At 41.7% G+C, this 23,987-nt stretch overlaps 1 protein-coding gene across 8 annotated transcripts in view; it reads right to left on the reverse strand.

Annotated features, from left to right (window-relative positions):
- Window positions 1-23,987, reverse strand: part of bcas3 (BCAS3 microtubule associated cell migration factor) — a 403,546-nt gene that overhangs the window by 317,619 nt on the left and 61,940 nt on the right. For all 8 annotated transcript variants that reach the window (XM_061781698.1, XM_061781697.1, XM_061781693.1 and 5 more), the window contains 3 exons: window positions 21,049-21,219; window positions 15,102-15,195; window positions 2,501-2,634 (listed from right to left, as the gene is read on the reverse strand). In XM_061781698.1, the coding sequence (XP_061637682.1) occupies window positions 2,501-2,634; window positions 15,102-15,195; window positions 21,049-21,219 (399 nt within the window). The remainder of the gene's footprint in view (window positions 1-2,500; window positions 2,635-15,101; window positions 15,196-21,048; window positions 21,220-23,987) is intronic.

Here is a 23,987-nt window from a genome sequence, read left to right on the forward strand (position 1 = left end):
ATTAAAGTTGAATTAGCTGACAAATTGGTCAGATGTGAAAAAAAAGTATGTGAATAAAAGCTGGATCGTCAATATTAGGGACGTACACATTAACTAATGTGTATGATTTATGAAAAAGTTGTAGGAACAATTATGTATTGGCCTTCTGGGTCAATTATTGTGCTATATTTAGTGTAAGTGTCGTGTTTATGAACTAGTATTGAGACTCCTCTTTGTCTGTTGTTATAGCTCACTGAAAAGGTCTGACTGAAATTTACATCAGAAAGGTAATTTTGCTCTGATTTAGACAAACGGGTTATTTGTATGAAAAAAATATCAGTTTTGAATTTTGTGATATCATCCATAATCTTAATTATTTTTGCCTGTGAACAAATGTCGTTTACATTCCATGAAACAAAAGTTATGTGTGGCATATTAATGGTAAGTGTACAATTATTATGAGTGAATGTGGGACAATCTGTCCATGCGTGTGGGAAAGATATGTCATGGGAACTTTGTTACTGGTTGTGTTTAGAGGTGTTCTATCATGTGGTATTGATTGTACTTTATGAGTTCAGCGTAGCCAAAACATGTAAACAGAAGACAAGGGAATATATCACGAGGAAGACGCAAACACTCATCGTCATTGATTGCAGCAGCAAAACGAATTCAGAAGTCAATAGACAATGTTGTCTGGCAATTTAAAGAAATATGCAACCAGACTCATTAAGAGAAAGACAATGATAGATTACAAAAAATGTTAAAAAAAATCAGGTAATGATACACTACCAAAAAAACAAATACAATCATAATCTACAACCAAGATAATAAAAGATTTCATCACGATCAAGATGAAAGTTTTACATGGTCAAGTCAATCTCCAAGAATACCACCCCCGCCGTCATCCATCACCACTGGCTTGCATTTAAGCCCCGCATCACATACAAAAATCCACCCCTCACCCTGCATGCCCTTGCCCCTCAGTACCTATCCAACTTCTGTCTCTTTTCCTTTCGGGACCGAGTCTTCAGTGTCCTCTGGACCGCTCTCCCTGTGGACATCCATAACGCTGCGTCTCTGGACTCCCTTCAAGTCCACTCTTAAAACTCATCGTACAAAATTGGTCTTCAAACAATAACCTCAATCAATAATTTCACCACTTCTTTACTGTCACTTACCCAACTTGTTCTGTAGATTATACTCATTATACTTTACGTAACATTGCCTCTCCCACTAGCCATCTTGTCAGGTTGAGTTTTATGTGAACTGTGGCATAATGTGTCGTGCAGACCACCCAGAGGCCCTGTAGATCGGATGATGATATTCTTTACTTCAAAGAGCAATGGCATGCATTAACCACGAGACTGTACAAGTGAGCGACAACGAGGCAAGTCTTTAATCATAACATGAGACTCGTGATGCTTGAAAAAATAAACCAACATTGAGAGAACAATGATAAAATAAATGGGGTGGATGAACACACGTCTACTACTACTATTGGGAATATGAACATCTAACATCAACAATAAATAAGTCCTTTTTGGCAACTATATACACGATGTCTCTCGCCATGCTGGGGATTCCAGCGTCAACTTCCTCGACACACCAATACAGTTAATTTTAGTTATCTCAAATCATAAATCAGGCTTATTTAACTAGTGGCTCATTTGAAATTTGATATGGCCCGCCAGACTTTACTAATTTAATTTGATGTAATGTGTGTGTTTGCGGTGATCAATAAAATCAACTTTGTTCAAGTGGACATGCCGTAAATAGCTGCTCGCACATGTGCACAAAGGATCGACTGGCCTGCACCAAAATCCAAACATCAAAAAAAATGCACCAAACAAGGTGAGACTACGTCGCTATTTGCTATAAACATTGATAAACAAGACGGGCTTCAAAATGTCTCTCTTAAAGCCAAAAAAACGAAAAGTGGATGTTGAAAACCAGCAATTCCAAACGGAATGGACTGAGAAATATTTAGATTTTGTATTTTCCTTGCCAAACCCAACAAGTATTACCTTTGTGATATGGATAAAAGAGACCTTTTACAGAATTGGAAATATTAAACAAGTGCATGAAGTGGTTGTTGACAACAAATCTAAGCAGAGTATGTTCCACTACTTTGAAACATGGACTTCTTGAAGATGATGGCACATGAATGTATTTCTTTGCCTGTCCAAACATGGCCCTCACCCGAATTTCTCTTTTTTTCTTGTGAATTAAATGTTGTCATGGCCTGCTACCAAAACTGGGGGATGCGGAGTCAGCAGGATCTGATGGCCCATTGATGAAATTGTAAACACGCAAGAGTAATTGTGTTTCCAATCCATAAATCTGAGTGTGTTAATCCAACTTTTTAAAGAGTCAAAACACAGTCAGATTAAGATGTTTACATGCATTTTAAAAGTCTGGTTGTAAATTTAAAGCAATAGTTTTCTTTATTGCGAAAGTTCCGACTATGATTAGTTCACCAAGGACGCAAAAATATAAAAAGTTGCAAAGATTTGTTTCAGACCTTTGCTTCAGTCTCCCCACGGTGTAATGTATACAGATGGTGGACAGCACTCTGTGAAGACGTCCATGGGTGGGTGAGGATCTGGAAGACGTGGAAATCATGACCAAGGGTGTCGGCAGTCACGAGTAGCATTCCTGAAAAAAATTCCAAATACACACACACACACACACACACATATATTATATGTATATATGTATATACACAGTACCTCAGTACCTAGCTCAGAAATTAGGTTGTGAAATGACACAGGGAAAAAGTATTGAACACGCCAACTGGTATTTATTTAATACTTTGTACAAAAGCCTTTGTTTGCAATGACAGCTTCAAGATGCCTCCTGTATGGAGAAACTAGTCCCATGCATTGCTCTGGTGTGATTTTGGCCCATTCCTCCACACAAGCAGTCTTCAAATCTTGAAGGTTCCGTGGGCTTCTTTTATGGACCTTGAGTTTCAGTTCTTTCCGTAGATTTTCGATTGGATTCAAGTCAGGTGATTGGCTGGGCCATTCAAGCAGCTTTTTTTTTTTCTTTGAAACCAATAGAAGGTTTTCTTGGCAGTAGGTTTTGGATCATTATATTGATGAAATGTCCACCTTTGTATCATTTTCATCATTTTCAAAGTAGATTGTAGCAGATTTTTGTCAAGAATGTCTCGGTACATTTGCCCAGTCATTCTTCCTTCAATAATGTGATGTTTACCAGTACCATTTGCTGGAGATGAGCCTCACACCATCATGTTCCCACTCCCAAACTTCACTGTTGGTGATGGTTGACTTTCTAGAACTTTCTCCCATCTCCCGACTGCATCTCTGCCACAGTGATCTTTGGGTTCTTCTTTACTTCTCTCACCAAGGCTCTTCTCCCCCAATTGCTCAGTTTGGCCGGACGGCCAGCTCTGGTCATCCCAAACGTCTTCCATTTCAGGATTATGGAGGCCACTGTGCTCTTAGGAACCTTAAGTGCAGCAGAAATTTTTCTGTAACCTTGGCCAGATCTGTGCCTTGCCACAATTCTGTCTCTGAGCTCTTCAGGCAGTTCATTTGACCTCATGAGTCTCATTTGCTCTGACATGCACTGTGAGCTGTAAGGTCTTATATAGACACGTGTGTGGGTTTCCTAATCAAGTCCAATCAGTATAATCAAACAGCTGGACTCCAATGAAGCTGTTGAACCATCTCAAGGATGATCGGAAGAAATGGACAGCACCCGAGTTAAATATATGAGGGTAACAGTAACAGCAAAGGGTCTGAATACTTATGGCTGTGTGATATTTGTTTTTCTTTTTTAATAAACCTGCAAAAATTGCAATAATTCAGTTTAATTCAGTTTTCTGTCAATATGGGATGCTGTGTTTACATTAATGAGGAAAAAAATGAACTCAAATCATTTTAGCAAATGGATGCAATATAACAAAGAGTGAAAAGTTAAGGGGGTCTGAATACTTTCTCCGGCACGGTGAAAGACTGGTTAGCACATCTGCCTCACAGTTCTGAGGTCCGGGGTTCAAATCCCGGCCCCGCCAGTATGGAGTTTGCATCTTCTCCGTGTGTCTGCGTGGGTTTTCTCCAGGCCCTCCGGTTTCCTCCCACATCCCCAAAACATGCGTGGTAGATTGATTGAAGACACTAAATTGCCCATAAGTGTCAATGTAAGTGCGAATGGTTGGTTTTTTTTCTATTTGCGCTGCAATTGGCGGGCGACCGGCTCAGGGTGTACCCCGCCTCCCGCCCGAAGATAGCTAGGATAGGCTCCAGCAGCCCGCGACCCGAGTGAGGATAAGCGCTAAAGAAAATGGATGGATGGCTGGATGAATACTTTCTGTACCCACTGTAGGATTGTCTTTCCACTTCCGTATTATGGCCCCAACCGTGCTCACTGGAAGATTCAGAAGCTTGGATATGCGCCTTTAACCAACGCCATCGTTATGTTTTGCCACAATTACTTTGCGATGGTCTTGAGACAGCTCTTTGCTCTTACGCATCATGAGATGTGTCTTGGCTCACACTTTGGCAATGAGACCTTTTGGAGATAACTAATTTCCATGCCTTTTTGCACCTCATGTACTTCAATACTTTTTCATATATATAAATATATACATACATACACACAGTGCTACCAGAAAGTATTCACACCCTTCACTGTTTCCACATTTTGCTGTTAGAGACTTATTCTACAGCTGATTTGAGTATTGTTTTCTTTTTCAAAAAATAATGACATAGTAGAGGGACTCCGGTTTGGTGGCCTCAGTATTGCATCTCTGCTTTTTGCAGATGATGTGGTTCTGTTGCCTTCATCAAGCCGTGACTGGAGCAGTTCGCAGCAAAGTGTGAAGCGGCTGGGATGAAAATCAGCACCTCCAAATCTGAGACCATGGTCCTCAGTCGGAAAAGGGTGGTGGGCCCTCTCCAGGTCGGGAATGAGATCCTTCCCCAAGTGGAGGAGTTCAAGTATCTTGGGGTCGACAGGCAGATCTGTGCAGCGTCTGCAGTGATGCAGACTTTGTATCGGTCCGTTGTGGTAGAGAAGGAGCTAAGCCGAAAGGTGAAGCTCTCGATTTACCGGTCGATCTACGTTCCCACCCTCACCTATGGTCACGAGCTTTGGGTCGTGACCGAAAGAAGAAGATCCCGGATACGAGTGGCCGAAATGAGTTTCCTCCGCAGGGTGTCCGGAGGGTAGAGATCGGGTGAGAAGCTCGGTCATCCGGGAGGATCTCAGAGTAGAGTCGCTACTCCTCTACATCGAGAGGAGCCAGATGAGGTGGCTGGGGCATCTGATTCGGATGCCCCCCGGACGGCTCACTGGTTAGGTGTTCCGGGCACGTCCCACCGGGAGGAGACCATTTTCTGAGCCGCTTCTCCTCAATAGGGTCGCGGGCGTGCTGGAGCCTATCCCAGCAATCATCGGGCAGGAGGCGGGGTACACCCTGGTCGCCAGCCAATCGCAGGGCACATGCAAACAAACAACCATTCGCACTCACATTCACACCTACGGGCAATTTACAGTCATCAATTAACCTAGCATGCATCTTTTTGGGATTGTGGGTGGAACCCCGGAGAAAAACCACCCATGCACGGGGTAGAAAATGCAAACTCCACACAGGCGGGGCCGGGGATTGAACCCCGGTCCTCAGAACTGTGAGGCAGTTGCTCTAACCAGTCGCCCACCGTGCCGCCCTGAGTAAATAGCACAAACGATTTAAATAAATAAACACAAATTTTGCAATTTACTGCACGGTGTTTTCTCCAGATATAAGTGAGCTGAAATATCCACGTTTGGGCAGACAAATACTACAATACATGAAATCTGTTGCCTTCATGGTAATGACGATCTTCCCAAAATGGCCGCCACGCAGGCACGACGATCAGCCGGGCTGGCTTATCTCGTGCTAATACCTATGCCCGGGAAGCCCAATAGAAGATGTTGTGTGAGGTCATGTGACTTTCTTTTGTCGTTTGAGTGGTGAACTCGACTTAAATGTTACGACCGCTTTAATTAGATTGGCGCAAACAGCGACCAATGCGGAAGTCGAAGCCGTAGTCTCGCACACGAAATAGTTGATAAATAATCAATAAAAGTAGCGAGCGACATTTAGATCATTGTAACATCGTAAAAGTACCGTTACGGCTAGCTGCCAGCGTTCAAGCAGTACGAAAAAGCCTATGACGACAGCGTGCGTGTGCCCTGCGATTGGCTGTGTGTGTGTGTGTGTGTGTGTGTGTGTGTATGTATGTACATATATATATTTATATATTTTTTTAAAGGATGTATACATTACGGGAATATGTTTAAGCAATGCTACAGTTGTAGCCATTGTATAATAATAATTTATTTTTCATTGGTGTTTCTTTGCTTTTCGAAATGAACAGGAAATATCATTCACGGGAACAATCCTTCAAATCACGTTATCTGATTATTTTAGTTCGAGAAAGAATTGGCCCCACACACAACAAACATAAAACCAAAACACCAAAACAAAACAAGAATCAACAGGCCGATGAAACAATTGATATGTCTGAAAGTGTTTTTTTTCTGGGTGGGGGTGTGGGCGGGGGGTATTTCCCAAGGCAAGGCAAAGCAAATTAACTTGCGGTATACGGTAGCACATTTCATACACAAGGTAACTCAATGTGCTTTACATGATTAAAAGCATTTTAAAACAAGGAGCAAAAAAAAACAACAACAAAAATAGTCAAGCAAGTAAAAGAAAGCTTCAAAGCATTTTAAAACAAAGAGACAAAAATTTCTAAAAGCATACAGTGCAAGAAGGATAATTTAAAAATGTAAAATGCTCAATCACAAACATGAGATACAGGATCGAGGTATATATTAAAATAGAAGAGAAACACATGACGTCACTGTTAAAAAACAACTTGTCTCACTGGTATCTGTTTCCATCACTTCACCATGAACTGAGCTTAAGAATTAAAGGATGGCAAAGTTTGGAAAAGTACAGTATCAGAACAACTCGAAAGCCAGAGAGCCGAAGCCCGTGCCCTGTAAACTGTAGAGAAACGAAGCCTGGAACGAGGTGCCAAGCCACAGAAAGCATTTGCATCAGCTGGGAATACTGAGGGAAAAAGGGGGCCCTTCTAATTATAGAGTGTGGAAACGGAAGTGTGGGGTGATTAGGAGCTGAGGCAATGTGGTCTCTTTATCTGGGAGCTCCCTATTGGTTTCAAGCCCTCTTCCCCCCACGGAGCACTCTCTCTTTCTTCTTCCCTTCTGCTTTGGTCAGGACCTAGCCACTGGGTGGCTGGAGACTCTGCCCTCTGCTTGGCTTTCGAACAGATGAATCTTGGCTGCTGTAAAATGACCAGCGCTGGCTTTTCACATCTGCTAATGGCAGAGTGTACGCTCCAAAAAAGTAACAGCTCAGTGATGCTGGAAAGCTTTGCGAGTGCGAGTGCCTGAAGTCTCGGGCTTTTGTGGCCTTGTTGAAATAGAGAGGCGTCAGTTGGTTAGCCCGCGAGAAGGCCAAATTAAAAAGAAGCACAGCCACTTGGCGAGTAAAAAGAGAAGGTTTCGGGGAAACTAGAGGCTCACTTGGGCAGGGTTTGACACATCCTATTTAGAACACAAGTCTCAGGGCTTACAGTGTTATTTACAAGATTTCGGTACAGAAATTGCTGGCATATGCACTTAACTGGAAAGGATGACCTTTAATTTAACATGTGTTCATGACAACCGTACTGTATGTATGGAACACGAGATGTGATATATACTGTGTACCGTATATGTATAGTGTCATCGTCATATTCAGGAATTAAGACTTACAAAGCCGTCTCTCAGGTCCCTAAATGAACAAAAAGAAAACGAAGGTGCTTGAAAAGAAAAGTCTTCGATCAATGTATTTTACTAGAAAACACCTGAAGGACTCCCAACATGGTGAGAAATAAGATTATCTGGTCTGATGAGATCAAGAAAGAACCGGAAGTCCTCGCCTAAGTATCGCAGCCTCTCCTAGCGGTAGGACGGCCCACCTTATGTCAAGAAAGCTATACTGTTCCTCACTTCCCTCGTTAACTCTTGTGTCTCCTCGTTCCCAGCGCTCCCCTGTGTTCCTGACCCACGTCATTCCTGCCACCAAGCCGGCCGCCTGTTCTGTCTACTGCCTGCCACCTGTCCACGCCGCCGCCTGCCAACACATCCAGGACCACCTCCGTAACCTTTCCTCAATAAACTGTTCATCATTTTACATCTGCCTTCGCCTGCTCTTGGGTCCAGCTACTCCCCACACATGACAGCTGTGTACATTCATGAAGAAACAAATGAACTTAAATTATTTTAGCAAATGGCTGCAATATAACAAATAGTGAAAAATTTAAGGGGGTCTGAATATTTTCCGTACCCAGTGTGTGTGTGTGTGTGTGAGTGTATATATATATATATAGACATACAGACCCTTTCCAAGAAAATTTAACATCATGGAAAAGTTTCTTTAGTTCCATAATTCCATTCAGGGGTCTGAATACTTTCCGTACCCAGTGTGTGTGTGTGTGTGTGTGTATATATATATATATATATATATATATATATATATATATATATATATATATATATATTAGACATACAGACCCTTTCCAAAAAAATTTAACATCATGGAAAAGTTTCTTTATTTCCATAATTCCATTCAAAAAGCTAAACTTTCATAGATTATAGATTCAGGGCCCACAATTTAAACAATTTCAAGTATTTGTTTAATGTTACATAATTTGGGCTTCCAGCTCATAGAACCCACGAAATCCAGAATTCAAAAAATTAGAATACTGTGAAGAAATCAGGCAAAGTTTTGCAGCCCATAAATGTTTTAAACTGAGTGTCGCACACTAATCATCTGCAAAACTCAAAGCACCTGCACAGGTTTCCCCAGGTGTCATTAAATTGCTTCAGTTTGGTTCAATTGTCTGAGTTGGGTTCAATATGGGGAAGACTGCAGATTTGACAACTGGCCTGAAGCCAATCGTTCCATAGGATGGGTAAGCCACAAAGGTTCATAGCTAAGGAGGCTGACTGTGTGCTGTGTTTAAGAATATCAATGGAAAGTCTCGTGGAAGGATAAAATGTGGCAGGAGACGATGCACCAGAAAAAGAGATGACTGTGGGCTTCAGTGGATTATCATACAGAGAATATTCAAGAATCTAGCAGAGATCCAGAAAGAGTGGAATGAGGCGGGAGTCACAGCTTCAAAAACCACCACATTCAGATGCTTCCAGGAGATGGGCTACAACTGTCGGGCCTGAGCCAACGTAGGAAGTGTCTCATCTGGGCAAGGAGAAGAAGGACTGGACTGTTGGCCAGTGGTCCAAGGTCCTCTTTTCCGATGAAAGTAAAGTGTGTCTTTCATTCGTAAATCAAGGTCGACGGGTTTGGAGGAAGACGGGTGAAGAACAGAACCCAAGCTGCTTGAGGTCCAGTGTGAAATATCCACAGTCAGTCATGATTTGGGGTGCAATGTCCAGTGCAGGTGTTGGTAAACTCTGCTTTCTTAAATCCAAGGTCACCGCAACAGTCTACCAGAATGTTTTAGAGGACTTCATGAGTCCTTCTGCTGAGGATCTGTATGGAGATGCAAATTTCATCTTCTAGCAGGACTTGGCCCCTAAACAAATACTTGAAATTGTTTAGGCCAATTCTTATGTTTTTGTTTTATACTAAAGACATTTGGGTTTCAGATCAAAAGAAGAAAATCAAACAGAAGTTCAGAATTCCAGGTTTCATTTCATGGTAATTACTTCTCGATGTGTTAAAGAACTCAGGACAGAGCGCCTTTTGTTTAAAGCCACCCACTTTTCAAGTAAGCTAAAGTATTGGAACAAACATGATAACATTAACTTCAAGTGAAGAACATTTAATATTTGGTGGCATAACCCTTACTTGGAATAACTGCATCAAGCCTGCGACCCATTGACTTCACCCGACTGTTGCATTCTTCTTTTAAAATGCCTTTCCAGACCTTTACTACAGCCTTTTTCAGTTCTTGTTTGTTTCTGGGGGTTTCTCCCTCCAGTCTTCTCTTCAGGAGGTATAATGCATGCTCTATTGGGTTAAGGTCAGGTGATTGACTTGGCCAGTCTTTGAGCTTCCACTTTTTCCCCCCGATGAAGTACTTTGTTGTGTTGGCAGTGTGCTTTGGATCATTGTCTTGTTCCATGATGAAGCTTCTATATATTATGTTTTTGCATAGTTTCCCCACTTTGTTTAAGATTATCAAACAAATGTAAATATCAGGCAAATATAACCCAAGTGAAGGTAAAAAGAAATTGGGCCTCATCACGATTTTTGGTTAATTTTCACTGATCACACCCAAGCCTGAATACCTCCAGACCTGTGCAATCAAAAAATCACTTAAATACAATCTGTCCCAACAATATCAAGTCAGACAAAAGAGCTAAAAAAGATGTAAGAAAATGAAACGATCCAAAGAAATTCCAGAACAGTCGAGAAATAAAGTAATTGACATCTACCAGTCTGGAAAGAGTTACAAGACCCATTTCTAAACCTTTGGGATTCCAGTGAACCATAGGGAGAGCCATTATCCTCACATGGAGAAAACATTGAACAGTGGTGAACCTTCCCAGGAGTGGCAGGCCCCCAAAGAATAATATACATAAATAATAATAAGAAGAATTTGAGAAGGGGGTCAATACTTTTTCACGGCACTGTGGTTTTTGCTTTGTATTGATGCAGGGACGAACTGTGTTAACTGACAATGGTTTTCTGAGCCCATGTGACAAAATCCTTGACACACAAATGCCGTTTAATTTTTGAATGGAGGGCCGATTGAGGGATCCAGATAGTTATTCAAGTTATCAACAAATGCTAGTTTGACTTCATTTGATGTTTGCTTATGACTTGCTAGTCCATACAGCAAACCTTTTGGGTACATGCTTTTGACCAGAAAGAAAACAATGTCATGTGTTTTGATGTGGTGCAATTTGGTTTACACTACATGGAATTTTACCAGTAAACACAAACCCAACTACAGGACACACACATATTGTTTACAAACTCATCTTATTCACACCAGAGAACTACATTTGAATTGAACTGAATTCTTCATTTTGAACATGTGAAAAAAGTCAAAGAAAAACAACAAAACAAACAAGAACAAAAACATTCAAAATAATGTTAAATTATTTGATGATGACATATTCAAAAAGGAGCAGGAAGCAGTCAAAATTATTTACTCTTACCCTCTCTCTACTTCCTTATAATCCTATAGAACAACAATATAGTGCTATCATATGATAATATAATAACAATCATAAGTTTTAAATGTTAACATGAACACATCCTTATTCCTATATACAATAATAGAAATGATTATATCAGTATCTTGGATTTTAACAATTAAAAAAGATCAACTACAACAAACAACACAAAAGTAACATAAAAAACACCTAGACCTATATAGTAGAAATAAATATAAACATAAATGTATTTATTATCCCATATAATAATAATGACTGCTCAATAATAATATATATATATATATAGATATATATATATGGTCGACTGGTTATCACATCTGCCTCACAGTTTTGAGGACCGGGGTTCAATCCCCAGCCCCGCCTGCGTGGAGTTTGTATGTTCTCCCCGTGCCTGCGTGGCTTTTCTCCGGTTTCCTCCCACATCCCAGAAACATGCATGGTAGGTTGATTGGAAACTCTAAATTGCCCATTGGTGTGAATGTGTGCGCGAATGGTTGCTTGTTTCTATGTGCCCTGCGATTGGCTGGCGACCAGTTCAGGGTGTACCCCGCTTCTCGCCCGAAGATAGCTGGGATAGGCTCCTCACACGTCCCGCGACCCTTGTGAGGATAAAGTCCATAACGTTGCTGATTGTATATTACTTGTATTCAATTATTTAGCTGCATATACTGTGTCTGTAATATACCATAAACTGATAACCATGATATTTTTCGTCACTATGGTCATGATTTTGAATCATGTACATCCTGTTTCTATTTGGGATGAATTGCAATGGTGATTGTGAAGCAGGCTCAGTCCAACATCAGTGTCAGACTTTGCTATTCAAGCTGAAAAGAACAAAATGTCCCTTGCTCAAATTCTTGTAGAAAGCCATCCCAGAATAGTGGCAGCTATTTTGACTGCCAACGTGGTACGACCCCCAAAATGAAGTCAACTTTCAATTACTGGAAGTGAAATGTCCAGGTGTCCAAATATCGGTGGTATTATTTGCATGCCACATCGTTCACACATTTTTCTACTTTCTCATTTGGGCAGAAAGCTACGCTCAAGTAACACTTTGCGTTGTTGTTGTTTTGGATTAGCGTTTGGAAAAAAAGGCTGAAAAAAGAAACAGATGTCAAGTGTTAATAAAATCATCATCAGCACCATTAGCATTCATGCCGTACATATAAATAATAAGGACCATTTGCATACTTCTGCTTAGAGCACTGCAATTCATTTGCCATAAAAGAATGAAAGCAGGCGACACCTGGCCACGAACTGTTAACTATTTAATGTGTACCTCAAAAACTAGACGGACTGAACTACTCACCCCACCCATGGCTGTCATTCACAATCTAAAACTGCACACATTGTTGGACAATATCACATCGTCAAAACAAGGGTGTATTTTGACCTTGGCATCCTACCTAATAATTACATCAAGGACCTTAAGGATGAATGAAAAGGAGATGTGATAAAACAAGCACACACAATGCAGCTGTTTTCATTTTGCCACTATACTTCTTCTGCGTCCCTTTAATTACACCACTCGGAATAGATCCACAGATCCACCGTATCACTGCAAAGCACCAGCTGCCAGACTCAGAAGTGGCTTCCAGTGGTCCTCTCTCTGTACAGTCTCCAATGCACACAAGCCGCAGGAGTTTCTGACATAATAGTTCCCAGTCAAAGTGTTGGGATTTCCAGGCATGGTTTAACTCCTACCTTTGTCGGCACGTTGAGCTCGTTCATTGAGCGCAGAACCTCAGATACTCGGGAGAATAGTTGAGTGACAGAGTTCACTTTCATGGACGAAATGTCTTTGTTTTGACTTTTTGGTACACGCAAAAACAGTATCAAATAGATGTGTGCATTGAGATAAAAAAAATATATAAAATCTCCCTGGAAGAGTGTCCTGGTCAACAGTAGTCCTGGACAGTTAGCAGTCACGAAACATCATTAAAGACAAGCAAAACAAAACAATGCAACGAAGCAGCAGCCTTGCAGAGCGACTTCTGCCCATCAACAGCAGTCAATTGGTGGAAACTCCCTCATTAATATCCCATTCAGTTCACTTGAGGCTGGTCGGGGTTAGCGAGGTGCTGTCGGAAGCACCGTTTAAAGTTTCTCTTTCAATCTTAATGTAGATGGCCAACCTCACTTTCTGAACCATCTTCTCTGTCCAAAATATGTATTGGAAAAAAATGACATTGCGATTTTTTTTTTTTTTTTTTTAAACCTGCGATATATCATGCGATGTGAAATCATACAGGCTCAGTGTTGGGAAAGTTCATTTTCGATGCAAACTGGTTCAAAGTTCAGCTCATCGTTCCGAAAATGGATCAGTTCAGTTCATAATTCCACATTTTTAACGAAGTTCACCGGTCCAAAAACGAACGAGGTCAAAGTTCCAAATACTGGCATTTCATTTCCCCATTGTTGCCGCTCATTCAGCACACTAGCAGCCAAGCGGCAGCTTTCGTCTTACAATCTCAAAAAGATGAGGAAAAACTGGCTGCTTGAATTGCTTTTTAAAAGAGGAATTAAAACAAAAACAGGGTTGAATGTGCAAACAAAAAACACACAACGCAGCATGACAGGAACAATGGTGAAAGGACGTCAATAAATTTGTAGTCAGAACTGCATTCCTTGCAGCTCTAACACAATTTATCTTTCTTCTTATATTACAAAACAAACTAAATTGCATATTGTCACAGTGTGAACGTACAGTGTTTTAACTAAAGCATCGTGATGCAAATCATTTTCCATTTTTACAATTGTGTACTGTATCACAAAAGAACATATTCACTCTGATTGTATTTTGTTTTTATTGATGTTTAACACAACGTCCCAACTTCACTGGAATCGGGGTTGTCTATCGACAGCAAAAACAACTGCGCATGATTTTAGCTTATCACCAAAGCAGTTAAGGCCTACAGTGTGACACTAATGCAAAACATGTTGCAGCGAGCACGGACACAGGCACTGACATTAGCATCAACAGTCCTACGAAGCAGTGTCACCAGGCCGCATTGTGGGTTCTTTGTTGAAGTATATGTTGTATTCGGATCAAAAATAAAAACGAATTTAGTTGTTTAAATTCATGTACAGTGAACCACGCCGTATTTGTGGCATACTGGGGAAATGATCCTCCATTATTTGCTGGGGGAAAAAAACTTTTGTGTTGCTGTTTTTGTGCTCAGGCCAAAGCAATAAGAGTATTACTTTAGTGCCATCTTGTGGAATGTTGGTGTTGTTTAATCCATTGCTGTTTTTTTTCATCTGCATTTGAGATCTGTTTTGTTGGCAATCCTTGAACATGCCTCATGCAAGGCAAAAAGTGGAAGTGACTGTTTTACTTCTCAGCCAACGCAGGTACTAAAAGCCCACCGACTTAACGTTGCTGTTACAATTTGCCTGTATTCCGAAAAAGTGTATTACGCTCGCTGATACGACTGATGAGCCTCACAATGGCAGTTTGTTTCTTTGTACAGTCGTTCACGTACCACGGGTTCATGGTCGTGTTCAAGCGAGACACATTGTGTTGATGCTCGATAATTCCAAGCTTATTTTGATCATTGATCATTTTTCACAGACTTCCGCTGTCTGCAGCAGGACTCAATCCCTATTCCCTGCGAATAGTGTGGGTTCACTTACATGTTTAAAAAAAAGAATAGAATAGAGCTTTATTGCCAACGCCACAGGCACAATGAATAGATCACAAGATAAAAGAGAAGAATATGCTTCCGGCTAACACTTGAACGTAACGTCTTTGCATTTATGAGCAGGCACAGCGACATCAGCGCCAAAATGCAAGCAAATGCCGCTCCATTTTACTCTGCCGCTGAACTCCAATGTCACTTCCTTCCTCAAAAAATAAATGGATGACTGTGGGTGCGTCTTACCATTGGGATTGAATTGCATGCAGGATATGGGTTTCTCATGAGCTGGAAAATGAGCCACCAATCCCTCGCCTTCTGAGTCCTCGCTCACCAAGACCTGCAGCGAGTACACACAAAAAGTGAAACGGACCGATACACATGCACACACGAGTCCAAATCAAATTACATTCTTCAAATTATACCATCAAATTTGACTTTGCCATATGTAAAGATTTTGCTTGTGAACTGGTCACCAGCCAATCGCAGGGCACCTATAGACAAGCAACCATTCGCAGTCACATTCACACCTACAGACAATTTAGAGTCTCCGATTAAGCTACCATGCATGTGTTTGAGATCTGGGAGGAAACCGGAGTATCCGGAAAAAACAAAACAAATGCAAACTCCAAACAGGCGAGGCCAGATTTGAACCCAGGTCCTCAGAATTGTGAGGTAGATGTGCTAACCAGTCGCCCGCCGTGCCAGCCTGTAAAACTCAATCAAAATTCAAATTGAAATGTTTTAAGTTGAAAAATAAATGGAGCACAAGGCAAGGTTTCACAAGGCTAAATGTAGCCGGGCTTGGATGTTTTTCTTGGTAATATTAGGCTCTCTTCTTGCCAGCACAGACATATGAAGAAGATGGGAGATTGGGATTGATCCCAGAAATTCCCGCAGCTCTTTCAATTGTGCCGTCAGCCTCTTGGTACCCTCCCCGACCAATTTTCATCTCGTCTTTTCATCAATTTTGGAGGAATATCCAGTTCGTGGTCATGTCACTGTTGTGCCGTATCGACTGTGTCCCACGGCATATGTAATGCCTTGAAACTTATTTCGGACCTTTCTCCTGACTGATACCTTTGAACAATGACCGATGCTGTGGAAGCTCTCTGTGGACCACGGCTGGCGCTTTAAGATGTGACTGCAAGAAGGTCAGGAAACGTCTACTACAACACTTGAACTTTCTTTGGAATGAAGCAAAGACATTTTAAATGGTGGCAGATGTGAGCTGATTCCCATTTAACATGAGTTTGAATGTGATTGGTTAGTTCTGCAAAAAGCCACATTCCGAGTTATAAGACTGTGTGCACACTTTTGCAACCGCATTAGCCGGGTTTCCATGCAGACTTTTTTTGGTTATTTTTATTGATTTATTTTTATTGTGATTGAAGAGCTCTGGTCACCTGTTTACATGTAACGTGATCTATTCAGATCTGGTGTATACATGTGCACTACATTTAATAGCCGTTTTACAGACGTGACACATTTATTTAAGCATGTCCTGTTCGGCTGTTAGGTCAAGCAGAATGGAGAATGTGTATTGCTTTTATGCCGGAACAGTTTACAGTTTGACTGTGCCACAGTGGAGTAATCACGTAATTTATCAAGATCGAGTTTAGCCGTCTATTTTGGACAGTGGTTGCGATGGGTTTTACAATTGTACTGTATTCAAGCAAAACAATGACAAAAACAATTTACAAGTAGTTCAAGACGTCTCTGTTGCAGACGAGCTCTGATAGGACGCTGGCACGTTTTCAAGTGCGTAACTAAACAATGATGTCATCGTGCGTTTACATCACAGCCCGACACCATTCCATTTCACATCGCAAAAAATGTATTGTGATCGGTTTGGCAAAAGGAATATTCCACCACTGTGAATCCGAATGGAAACGGATTTGGCCTGTTCACTCCGATTGAGGTGTTTATATGGAGTATTTTCATTCAGTTTGGGCTTCTCACTCAATTACCAGGCTTCATGTGAACACGGCGATATTCGGTTGTTTATTCTTTACTTCAACTCTTGACATTCTCTTTTTTTTTTCAGATAATTTGGACAGATTATAGGTCACATTAATGATTAATTGAACAGGAGTGTGACTTTTTACATCCACTGTATGTTGTTGACTCTCCTTTACATCAGCTATTCAAAAGCAGTCTGTGCGTGCATGTGTGCGCACGCGAGTAAGAGTGTGTGTGTGTGTGTGTGTGTGTCTGTGTGTGTTTGTGCTTTTCTACAAAAGAATAACCAAAATAATTATAATAACGGAACAGGAACATCCATCCATTTTCTGACCCACTTCTCCTCACTAGGGTCACGGGCGTGCTGGAGCCTATCCCAGCTGTCATCGGGCAGGAGGCGGGGTACACCCTGTACTGGTTGCCAGCCAATTGCAGGGTACATACAAACAAACAACCATTCGCACTCACATTCACACCTACGGGCAATTTAGAGTCCCCAATTAATGCATGTTTTTTTGGGATGTGGGAGGAAACCGGAGTGCCCGGAGAAAACCCACGCAGGCACGGGGAGAACATGCAAACTCCACACAGGCGGGGCTGGGGATTGAACCCGGGTCCTCAGAACTGTGAGGCTGACGCTCTAACCAGTCGACCACCGTGCCGCCGGAACAGGAACATCAGTGATAGTGGAGCTGCCTAACAGCCAAGGAGGCCTTGTTTTTTTTTGTTGTTATTTGTTGGAGGCAGAATAATTATTTCTTTGGAATGGACGAAAGCATGGCATTGTCAGTGGGAGATATGTGGTGTTAAGGGATGGTCTTTAAGTAAAATAAAGACCATCCAGGAATTTGAAGAATAAAATTGATACAGTACAACATAGTGTATGTGGCGCCTCAAAACCTGATACAGTCGCAGTTTTCCATCGAGCTCTATTTCAGTTAGCTTGTGAGTGTGCAGCAGGTTTCAGGCAACCAGAACAGCTCAGTTGCGATTTAATGCCCTGAGATTCTCACGCATCAGACACAAAATGCCATTTCAAACTTGACACATTAGTTATTTGAATTGAGACCCACACTACTGGCATGATGTATATTCCTCATGGGTCTGCTCTATTGCTATACGTATTGCCATTTTTTAGCATACCAACTATTAGTATTTGATCTTTTATTTTCCAAAATTCTAACAGATTACAACACACAATGTAACATTATGTCTTGATCTACCTTTGTGCTTTCTGTATTCAAGATGACATCTTGCTACAAGTTAGCATTCCATCTGTTAACAGGTTAACATTTTAGCACTAATCATTCGACTTAGTGCGTGACCACATGGCAAAATGTACAGTAAAATCCTTAGCAATCTGCCACAGCCCTTTTTATACTATTTTGCTATTTATTAGCATACCAACTATTTGCACGGTAGCATTTGCACGATAGTCTTTCAAAATGTTACCTGACCACTGGGCACAATGCAAAATCATCATCGATTAACCATTTTCATTCCTGTATTCAGGATGACATATTGCTATGTGTTAGCACACCAATGAAAATCATCTTAGTATTTGATCACAGGGGCACAATAAAAAAAAAAAAAAAAAAAAAAAAACTGCTTCAGTACTTTAGCTACTTACTTTTCTCTTTTACCTTTTATTAGCATATCAACTGCAAGCTATTCTCTTTCAGTGTAGTACCTGACCACCGGGCACAATGTAAAATCCTTACCGATCAGCGTGTGTTGTCTGTGCTTAGGCTGCAAAACTGCTAAATGTTAGCATACCGACACTTAGCATGTTAGCATTTTAGCAATATTAATACAAAATTGCACAAGTGCAAAACTGTTCTAAAAGACAATCCCTACTAGCAAAACAAATGCAAAGGTTACAGACATGCAACAGGCAGGAGGTCCATTTAAAATATCCAGGAATTTTTCAAGCTCATATTGTTACTCCTGCCAATCTTCATATCATCAGGAAACATCACTGACCCTGATCATTGAGTAGTTAAGGCTGACAGATGAGGTTAGACTGGAATCCCCCGTGGACCATGATGTTTGCAGATGAAATTGTGATCTGCAGTGAAATCAGGGAGGTGGTGGAAAGGAGATTAGCCAAAGTAAGACAGAATATGTGTGCATGAATGAGAGGGGTGGAAGGGGTAGAGTGAGGCTACAGGGAGAAGAGATAGCAAGGGTGGAGGACTTTAAATACTTGGGGTCAACAGTCCAGATCAATGGTGAGTGTGGTAGTGAAGAAACGGGTCCAAGCAAAACCCCTATGATGACAAACAATTCAGGAAGACGTTTTCCCTTGCCCAGACGCGGGTAACCGGGGCCCCCCCTCTGCAGCCAGGCCTGGAAGTGGGGCTCGAAGGCGAGCGCCTGGTGGCCGGGCCTGCACCCATGGGGCGCACCCCGGAAGAGTAACGTGGGTCCGCCTTCCCATGGGCTCATCACCTGTGGGAGGGGCCATAGGGGTCGAGATCCGTGTGAGATGGGCAATCAGATCCCCGGCTACAGAAGCTGGCTTTAGGGACGTGGAATATCACCTCTCTGGCAGGGAAGGAGCCCGAGCTGGTGTGTGAGGTCGAGAAGTTCTGACTAGATATAGTCGGACTCGCCTCTTGGGACACACAGCTTGGGCTCTGGTACCAGGCCTCTCGAGAGAGGTTGGACTCTCTTCCACTCTGGAGTTGCCCATGGTGAGAAGCGCCGAGCAGGTGTGGGTATAATTATTGCCCCCCGACTCGCCGCAGCCTTGGCGGAGTCCGACCCTCACCGGAAACCAGTCCGACTTACTGCGGGTTATGCGGACCAAACTCTGACTCCGGTCGTTCCATACATAATACTGAAATGTTTTCACGCATAAACAAATCTTCTATTAAACACAATTGAAACGCTCTCATACGCACGATTGAATGTCTTGCTCTATAAACACTCCTCAAACGCTCTTATCCGGGCTTGTCAAACGCGCTTACACACGCTTGTCAAACGCACCCACGCTTGCTTGTCAAATGCAGTCATGAATACTTGTCAAACACATTCACGCGCATGTCCGAGGCGCTCGCACATTTATCCCACATGCTCAGGTTCGCATATCAAACACACTCACACGCACTTGTCAAATGGACTCACACGCGCATGTTTGACACACAATTGTGTCAAAAGCTTAATCTAGTAAGGTAGCTCAATTAAAAAAGGGAAAACTCATAGAGATGCACTACACACACTCAGAGTAAAATATTTCATGATTTTTTTCAAATATATATATATATATATATGCAGGCCGGCACGGTGGTGACTGGTTAGCACATCTGCCTCACAGTTCTGGGGACCGGGGTTCAAATCCCGGCCCCGCCTGTGTGGAGTTTGTATGTTCTCCCTGTGCCTGGGTGGGTTTTCTCCGGGCACTCCGGTTTCCTCCCACATCCCAAAAACATGCGTGGTAGTTTGATTGAAGGCTCTAAATTGCCTGTAAGAGTGAATGTGTGTGCAAATGGTTGTTTGTTTCTACGTGCCCTGCGATTGGCTGGCGACCAGTTTAGGGTGTACCCCGCCTCCCACCCGAAGATAGCTGGGATAGGCTCCAGCAGCCCGCGACCCTAGTAATGATAAGCGGTAAAGAAAATGGATGGATTGATATATATAGGCATAAATTTAATGATTATAGCTTACAGCAAACAAAAACCCCAAATGCACCAGCTCTAGAAACTAGAATATAACAAAAATCATGAAAGAAATAAAGTGATTTTTAATGAAGAATAGTAGTATATCGTCACAAGTCTTGGGACTTATTGGACTATTCTGGGACCTCGGGTATGGAATTTTATACCATCAGTCCATACATTTTCCGTACCGCTTATTCTCACGAGGGTGACGGCCGTGCGTGCCATATCATGTGTTAATGTGTGTTGGTACGACGATAAAATTCCTTGAATCCCTTGAATATAAATTTAATGGCCACCTAATTAGGTACACCGGTGCAATTGCCAATGTGTGTTGCGCAGGGGTGATATTATAAGACCATTCGGCCACCCTGTTCTCTCCTCTGCCTTTGTCTTATTAAGCTTCCTTACAACCACCAGTCATCTTGCACACCAACCATCCTATGCTGTCTGTATAATAATAGTCATAATAATAATCATAATAATAATAAAGTTTTCATGCAATATTAGGAAAAACAGGAAGGGAATCAGGCCTTTCACAATCACCAGAAGCAAAAGAAAAATGGACGGACCTGTCCTTCACCAACACTATCTGTGTCAATGACTGTGACCACACCGGCGTTATGATGGCTACGACGACTCATGTTGTGAGGGGAGCCTTCATCGTCTGATGCACTTGCTGGGAGGGTACCAGTCAACTGGGTCACAACCTTTCCAACCATGGTTAGACCCGTCTTTAGAGTCTAAAGGGAAAAACAATAAACAGTGACAGTTAGCATTTAAGGGTCATTTTCATCTAATTTGATCAATAACAGTAAGTACATTTGTAAAAAAAAACAATAAAAATAAATAATAATATTCATAAAGCAATTTCTTTATGCCGCCTTAGTTTTATATGGGTAACAGCCACGCTTGAAGTCCTATTTTCCAAAAAATATTGATGGGTTAACATTTTAGGCATTCATAGTAAAAGCAATCCTTACTGACAGAGCAAATGGTGGTGGACCACTGAAATACACTTCTTTTTATAACAGTAAGACAAAAGTGCATAAAAGTCAAAACAAACAGCGTGATAAAAATTGTGTGAATTGCACAATTTACGTGTTGCCCTTCAAACTCTGCAGATACAAGTGCATAAATAATCCTAATTGTATGTACCGGCATTACCAGATTACTAGCAACCTTTTATTGCTCAGTGTTTTTCTCAATGTCTTTATGTCTCAAAAGCGTTCTCTGTCAATTGAGAGCCTGTTGTCGTACTAGAGCGACTCCAATTACCGGAGACAAAGTCCTTGTGTGTTTCTTGGACATGCTTGGCAAAATAAAGATGCTTCTGATTCTGATTCTAATTACTCATAAACCAATTACACTCTTTATGGAATCGTAATAACGATAAAGGCATGCAACTGTTCAGACACTTTCACAAAATGAATACTTGTTCATTCATATGTCAGAAATGACACCTTTATGTATGAAATAAGAATTGTAATTAATTTAGGATAAAGCAATAAGACGGGAAGCGGCACGGTGGACGACTGGTTAGAGCGTCTGCCTCACAGTTCTGAGGACCGGGGTTCAATCCCCGGCCCAGCCTGTGTGGAGTTTGCATTTTCTACCCCATGCATGGGTGGTTTTTCTCCGGGGTTCCTCCCGCATCCCAAAAACATGCATGCTAGGTTAATTGACAACTCTAAATTGCCCGTAGGTGTGAATGTGAGTGTGAATGGTTGTTTGTTTATGTGTGCCCTGCGATTGGCTGGCAACCAGTTCAGGGTGTACCCAGCCTCCTGCCCGATGAAAGCAGGGATGGGCTCCAGCGCGCCCGCGACCCGCGTGAGGAGAAGCGGCTCAGAAAATGGATGGATGGATGGATTCAAATTGTTTAGAAAGGGTCTGTAACTCTCGTCTTTGGTTGCAAAAACTTTGAATTTCCTGATATTCACAGCATCTGGTTCGCGGGTCTTTGGAGGCAGGGAGATGTGCACTGGATGTGACTAAGTATGTGCACTAGTGAAAGTATATTCACTCAATCTGTGCTTAAAATGTGTACGAGCAACATCATGTTCATGTTTTCCTCTGAGTCTGTTTAAGGGTCAGCCAGGGTGTCTGGCTCAAACACACCTCTGTGGCTCGATTAAAGGATAGTGCTACTTAAGTGGGGTCTATCTTGCCTAGTCCACCGTGTTTGCCTAATGTACTCCAATGCGTGAGACTGTGTATGCAAGCACCAACAGGGGCTCTGGAGAGTCTAATCCGGCATTCAGGCGGCCCAGTCAATACAATGTGGCGCCAAGCTTTTTAATTGATTTATTATTTGTTTTTATTTTTTTAAAGGTCTGTGGCTATCCTCTTGTCTCATCACCAATCCACCAAGCACACTAAGTGTCTGTTGTCTTTGTCCATGTGTCCACCCACATTTGTATGTGTCAGTGTGTGCATGTAAATTGCAAGAAGAACCATCAATTATTAACAAATGCATTCAGACCCTGATTGATCAACACTAATGTGTTTTCTAACCACTGCAGTTTGGGACTTTTAAGATGTCGACCAAATAAACCCATTGATCAACCCAGAGGATGGAGGGCAAAACTTGTCAAATCGCTAACAAAAGCATATACATAATGCGTAAGCTAAAAAAAAGTCATCCCAAAGTCTAAAGACATCATCATCCTATGTGAAATACAACGCCGTGAAAAAGTATTGGCCCCCTTCTCAAATTCTTATATTTTTGCATGGTTTCCCAATATAACCAAAGAAAAGTTAAAATGCTCTTTTTAAAGGTTTATTTAATATATTAAGGGGGAAAAAACTATTCAGAGTTACCTGGCCATGTGCGAAAAAGTAATTACCTTCCTTGTTAAATCATGAATTAATTGTGACTAATTACAATTTCTGGTTCATTTTCACTGATCACACCCAAGCCCGATCACCTCCTGTTCAATGAAGAAATCACTTGCCGACAAAATCAAGTCGGACAAAAGATCTAAAAAAGCTGCAACAAAATGACAGGATCCAAAGAAATTCCACAACAGTCGAGAAATACAGGCATTGACATCTATCAGTCTGGAAAGGGTTAAAAAAGATTCCAGCGAACCATAGGGAGAGCCATTATCCTCACATAAAGAAAACATGGACCAGTGGGTGAAACATCCCAGGAGTGGCTGGCCCACAAAGAATGGCCCATGAGAACAGTCATGATTCAGGACAACTTCTAAAGAGCTGAAGGCCTCCCTTGCCTCAGTTAAGGTCAGTTTTCATGACACAACAATAAGGAAGGGACTGGGCAAAAATGACAGTTCCAAGGTGAAAACCACTGCTGACCAAAAAGAACATAAAGGCTTGTCTTACTTTTGGAAAAAAAAAAAAAAAAAAACATCTCAATGATTCCCAAAACTACTGGGAGAATATTATATAGACTGATGAGATGAAAGTTGAGCTTTTTGGATGGTGTGCGTCTCGTTACATCTGGCATAAATGTAGGACAGCATTTCAGAAGAAGAACATCATACCA

The sequence above is a fragment of the Phyllopteryx taeniolatus genome, chromosome 8 (genome assembly GCF_024500385.1).
Source record: "Phyllopteryx taeniolatus isolate TA_2022b chromosome 8, UOR_Ptae_1.2, whole genome shotgun sequence".
Classification (NCBI taxonomy): Eukaryota; Metazoa; Chordata; class Actinopteri; order Syngnathiformes; family Syngnathidae; genus Phyllopteryx; species Phyllopteryx taeniolatus.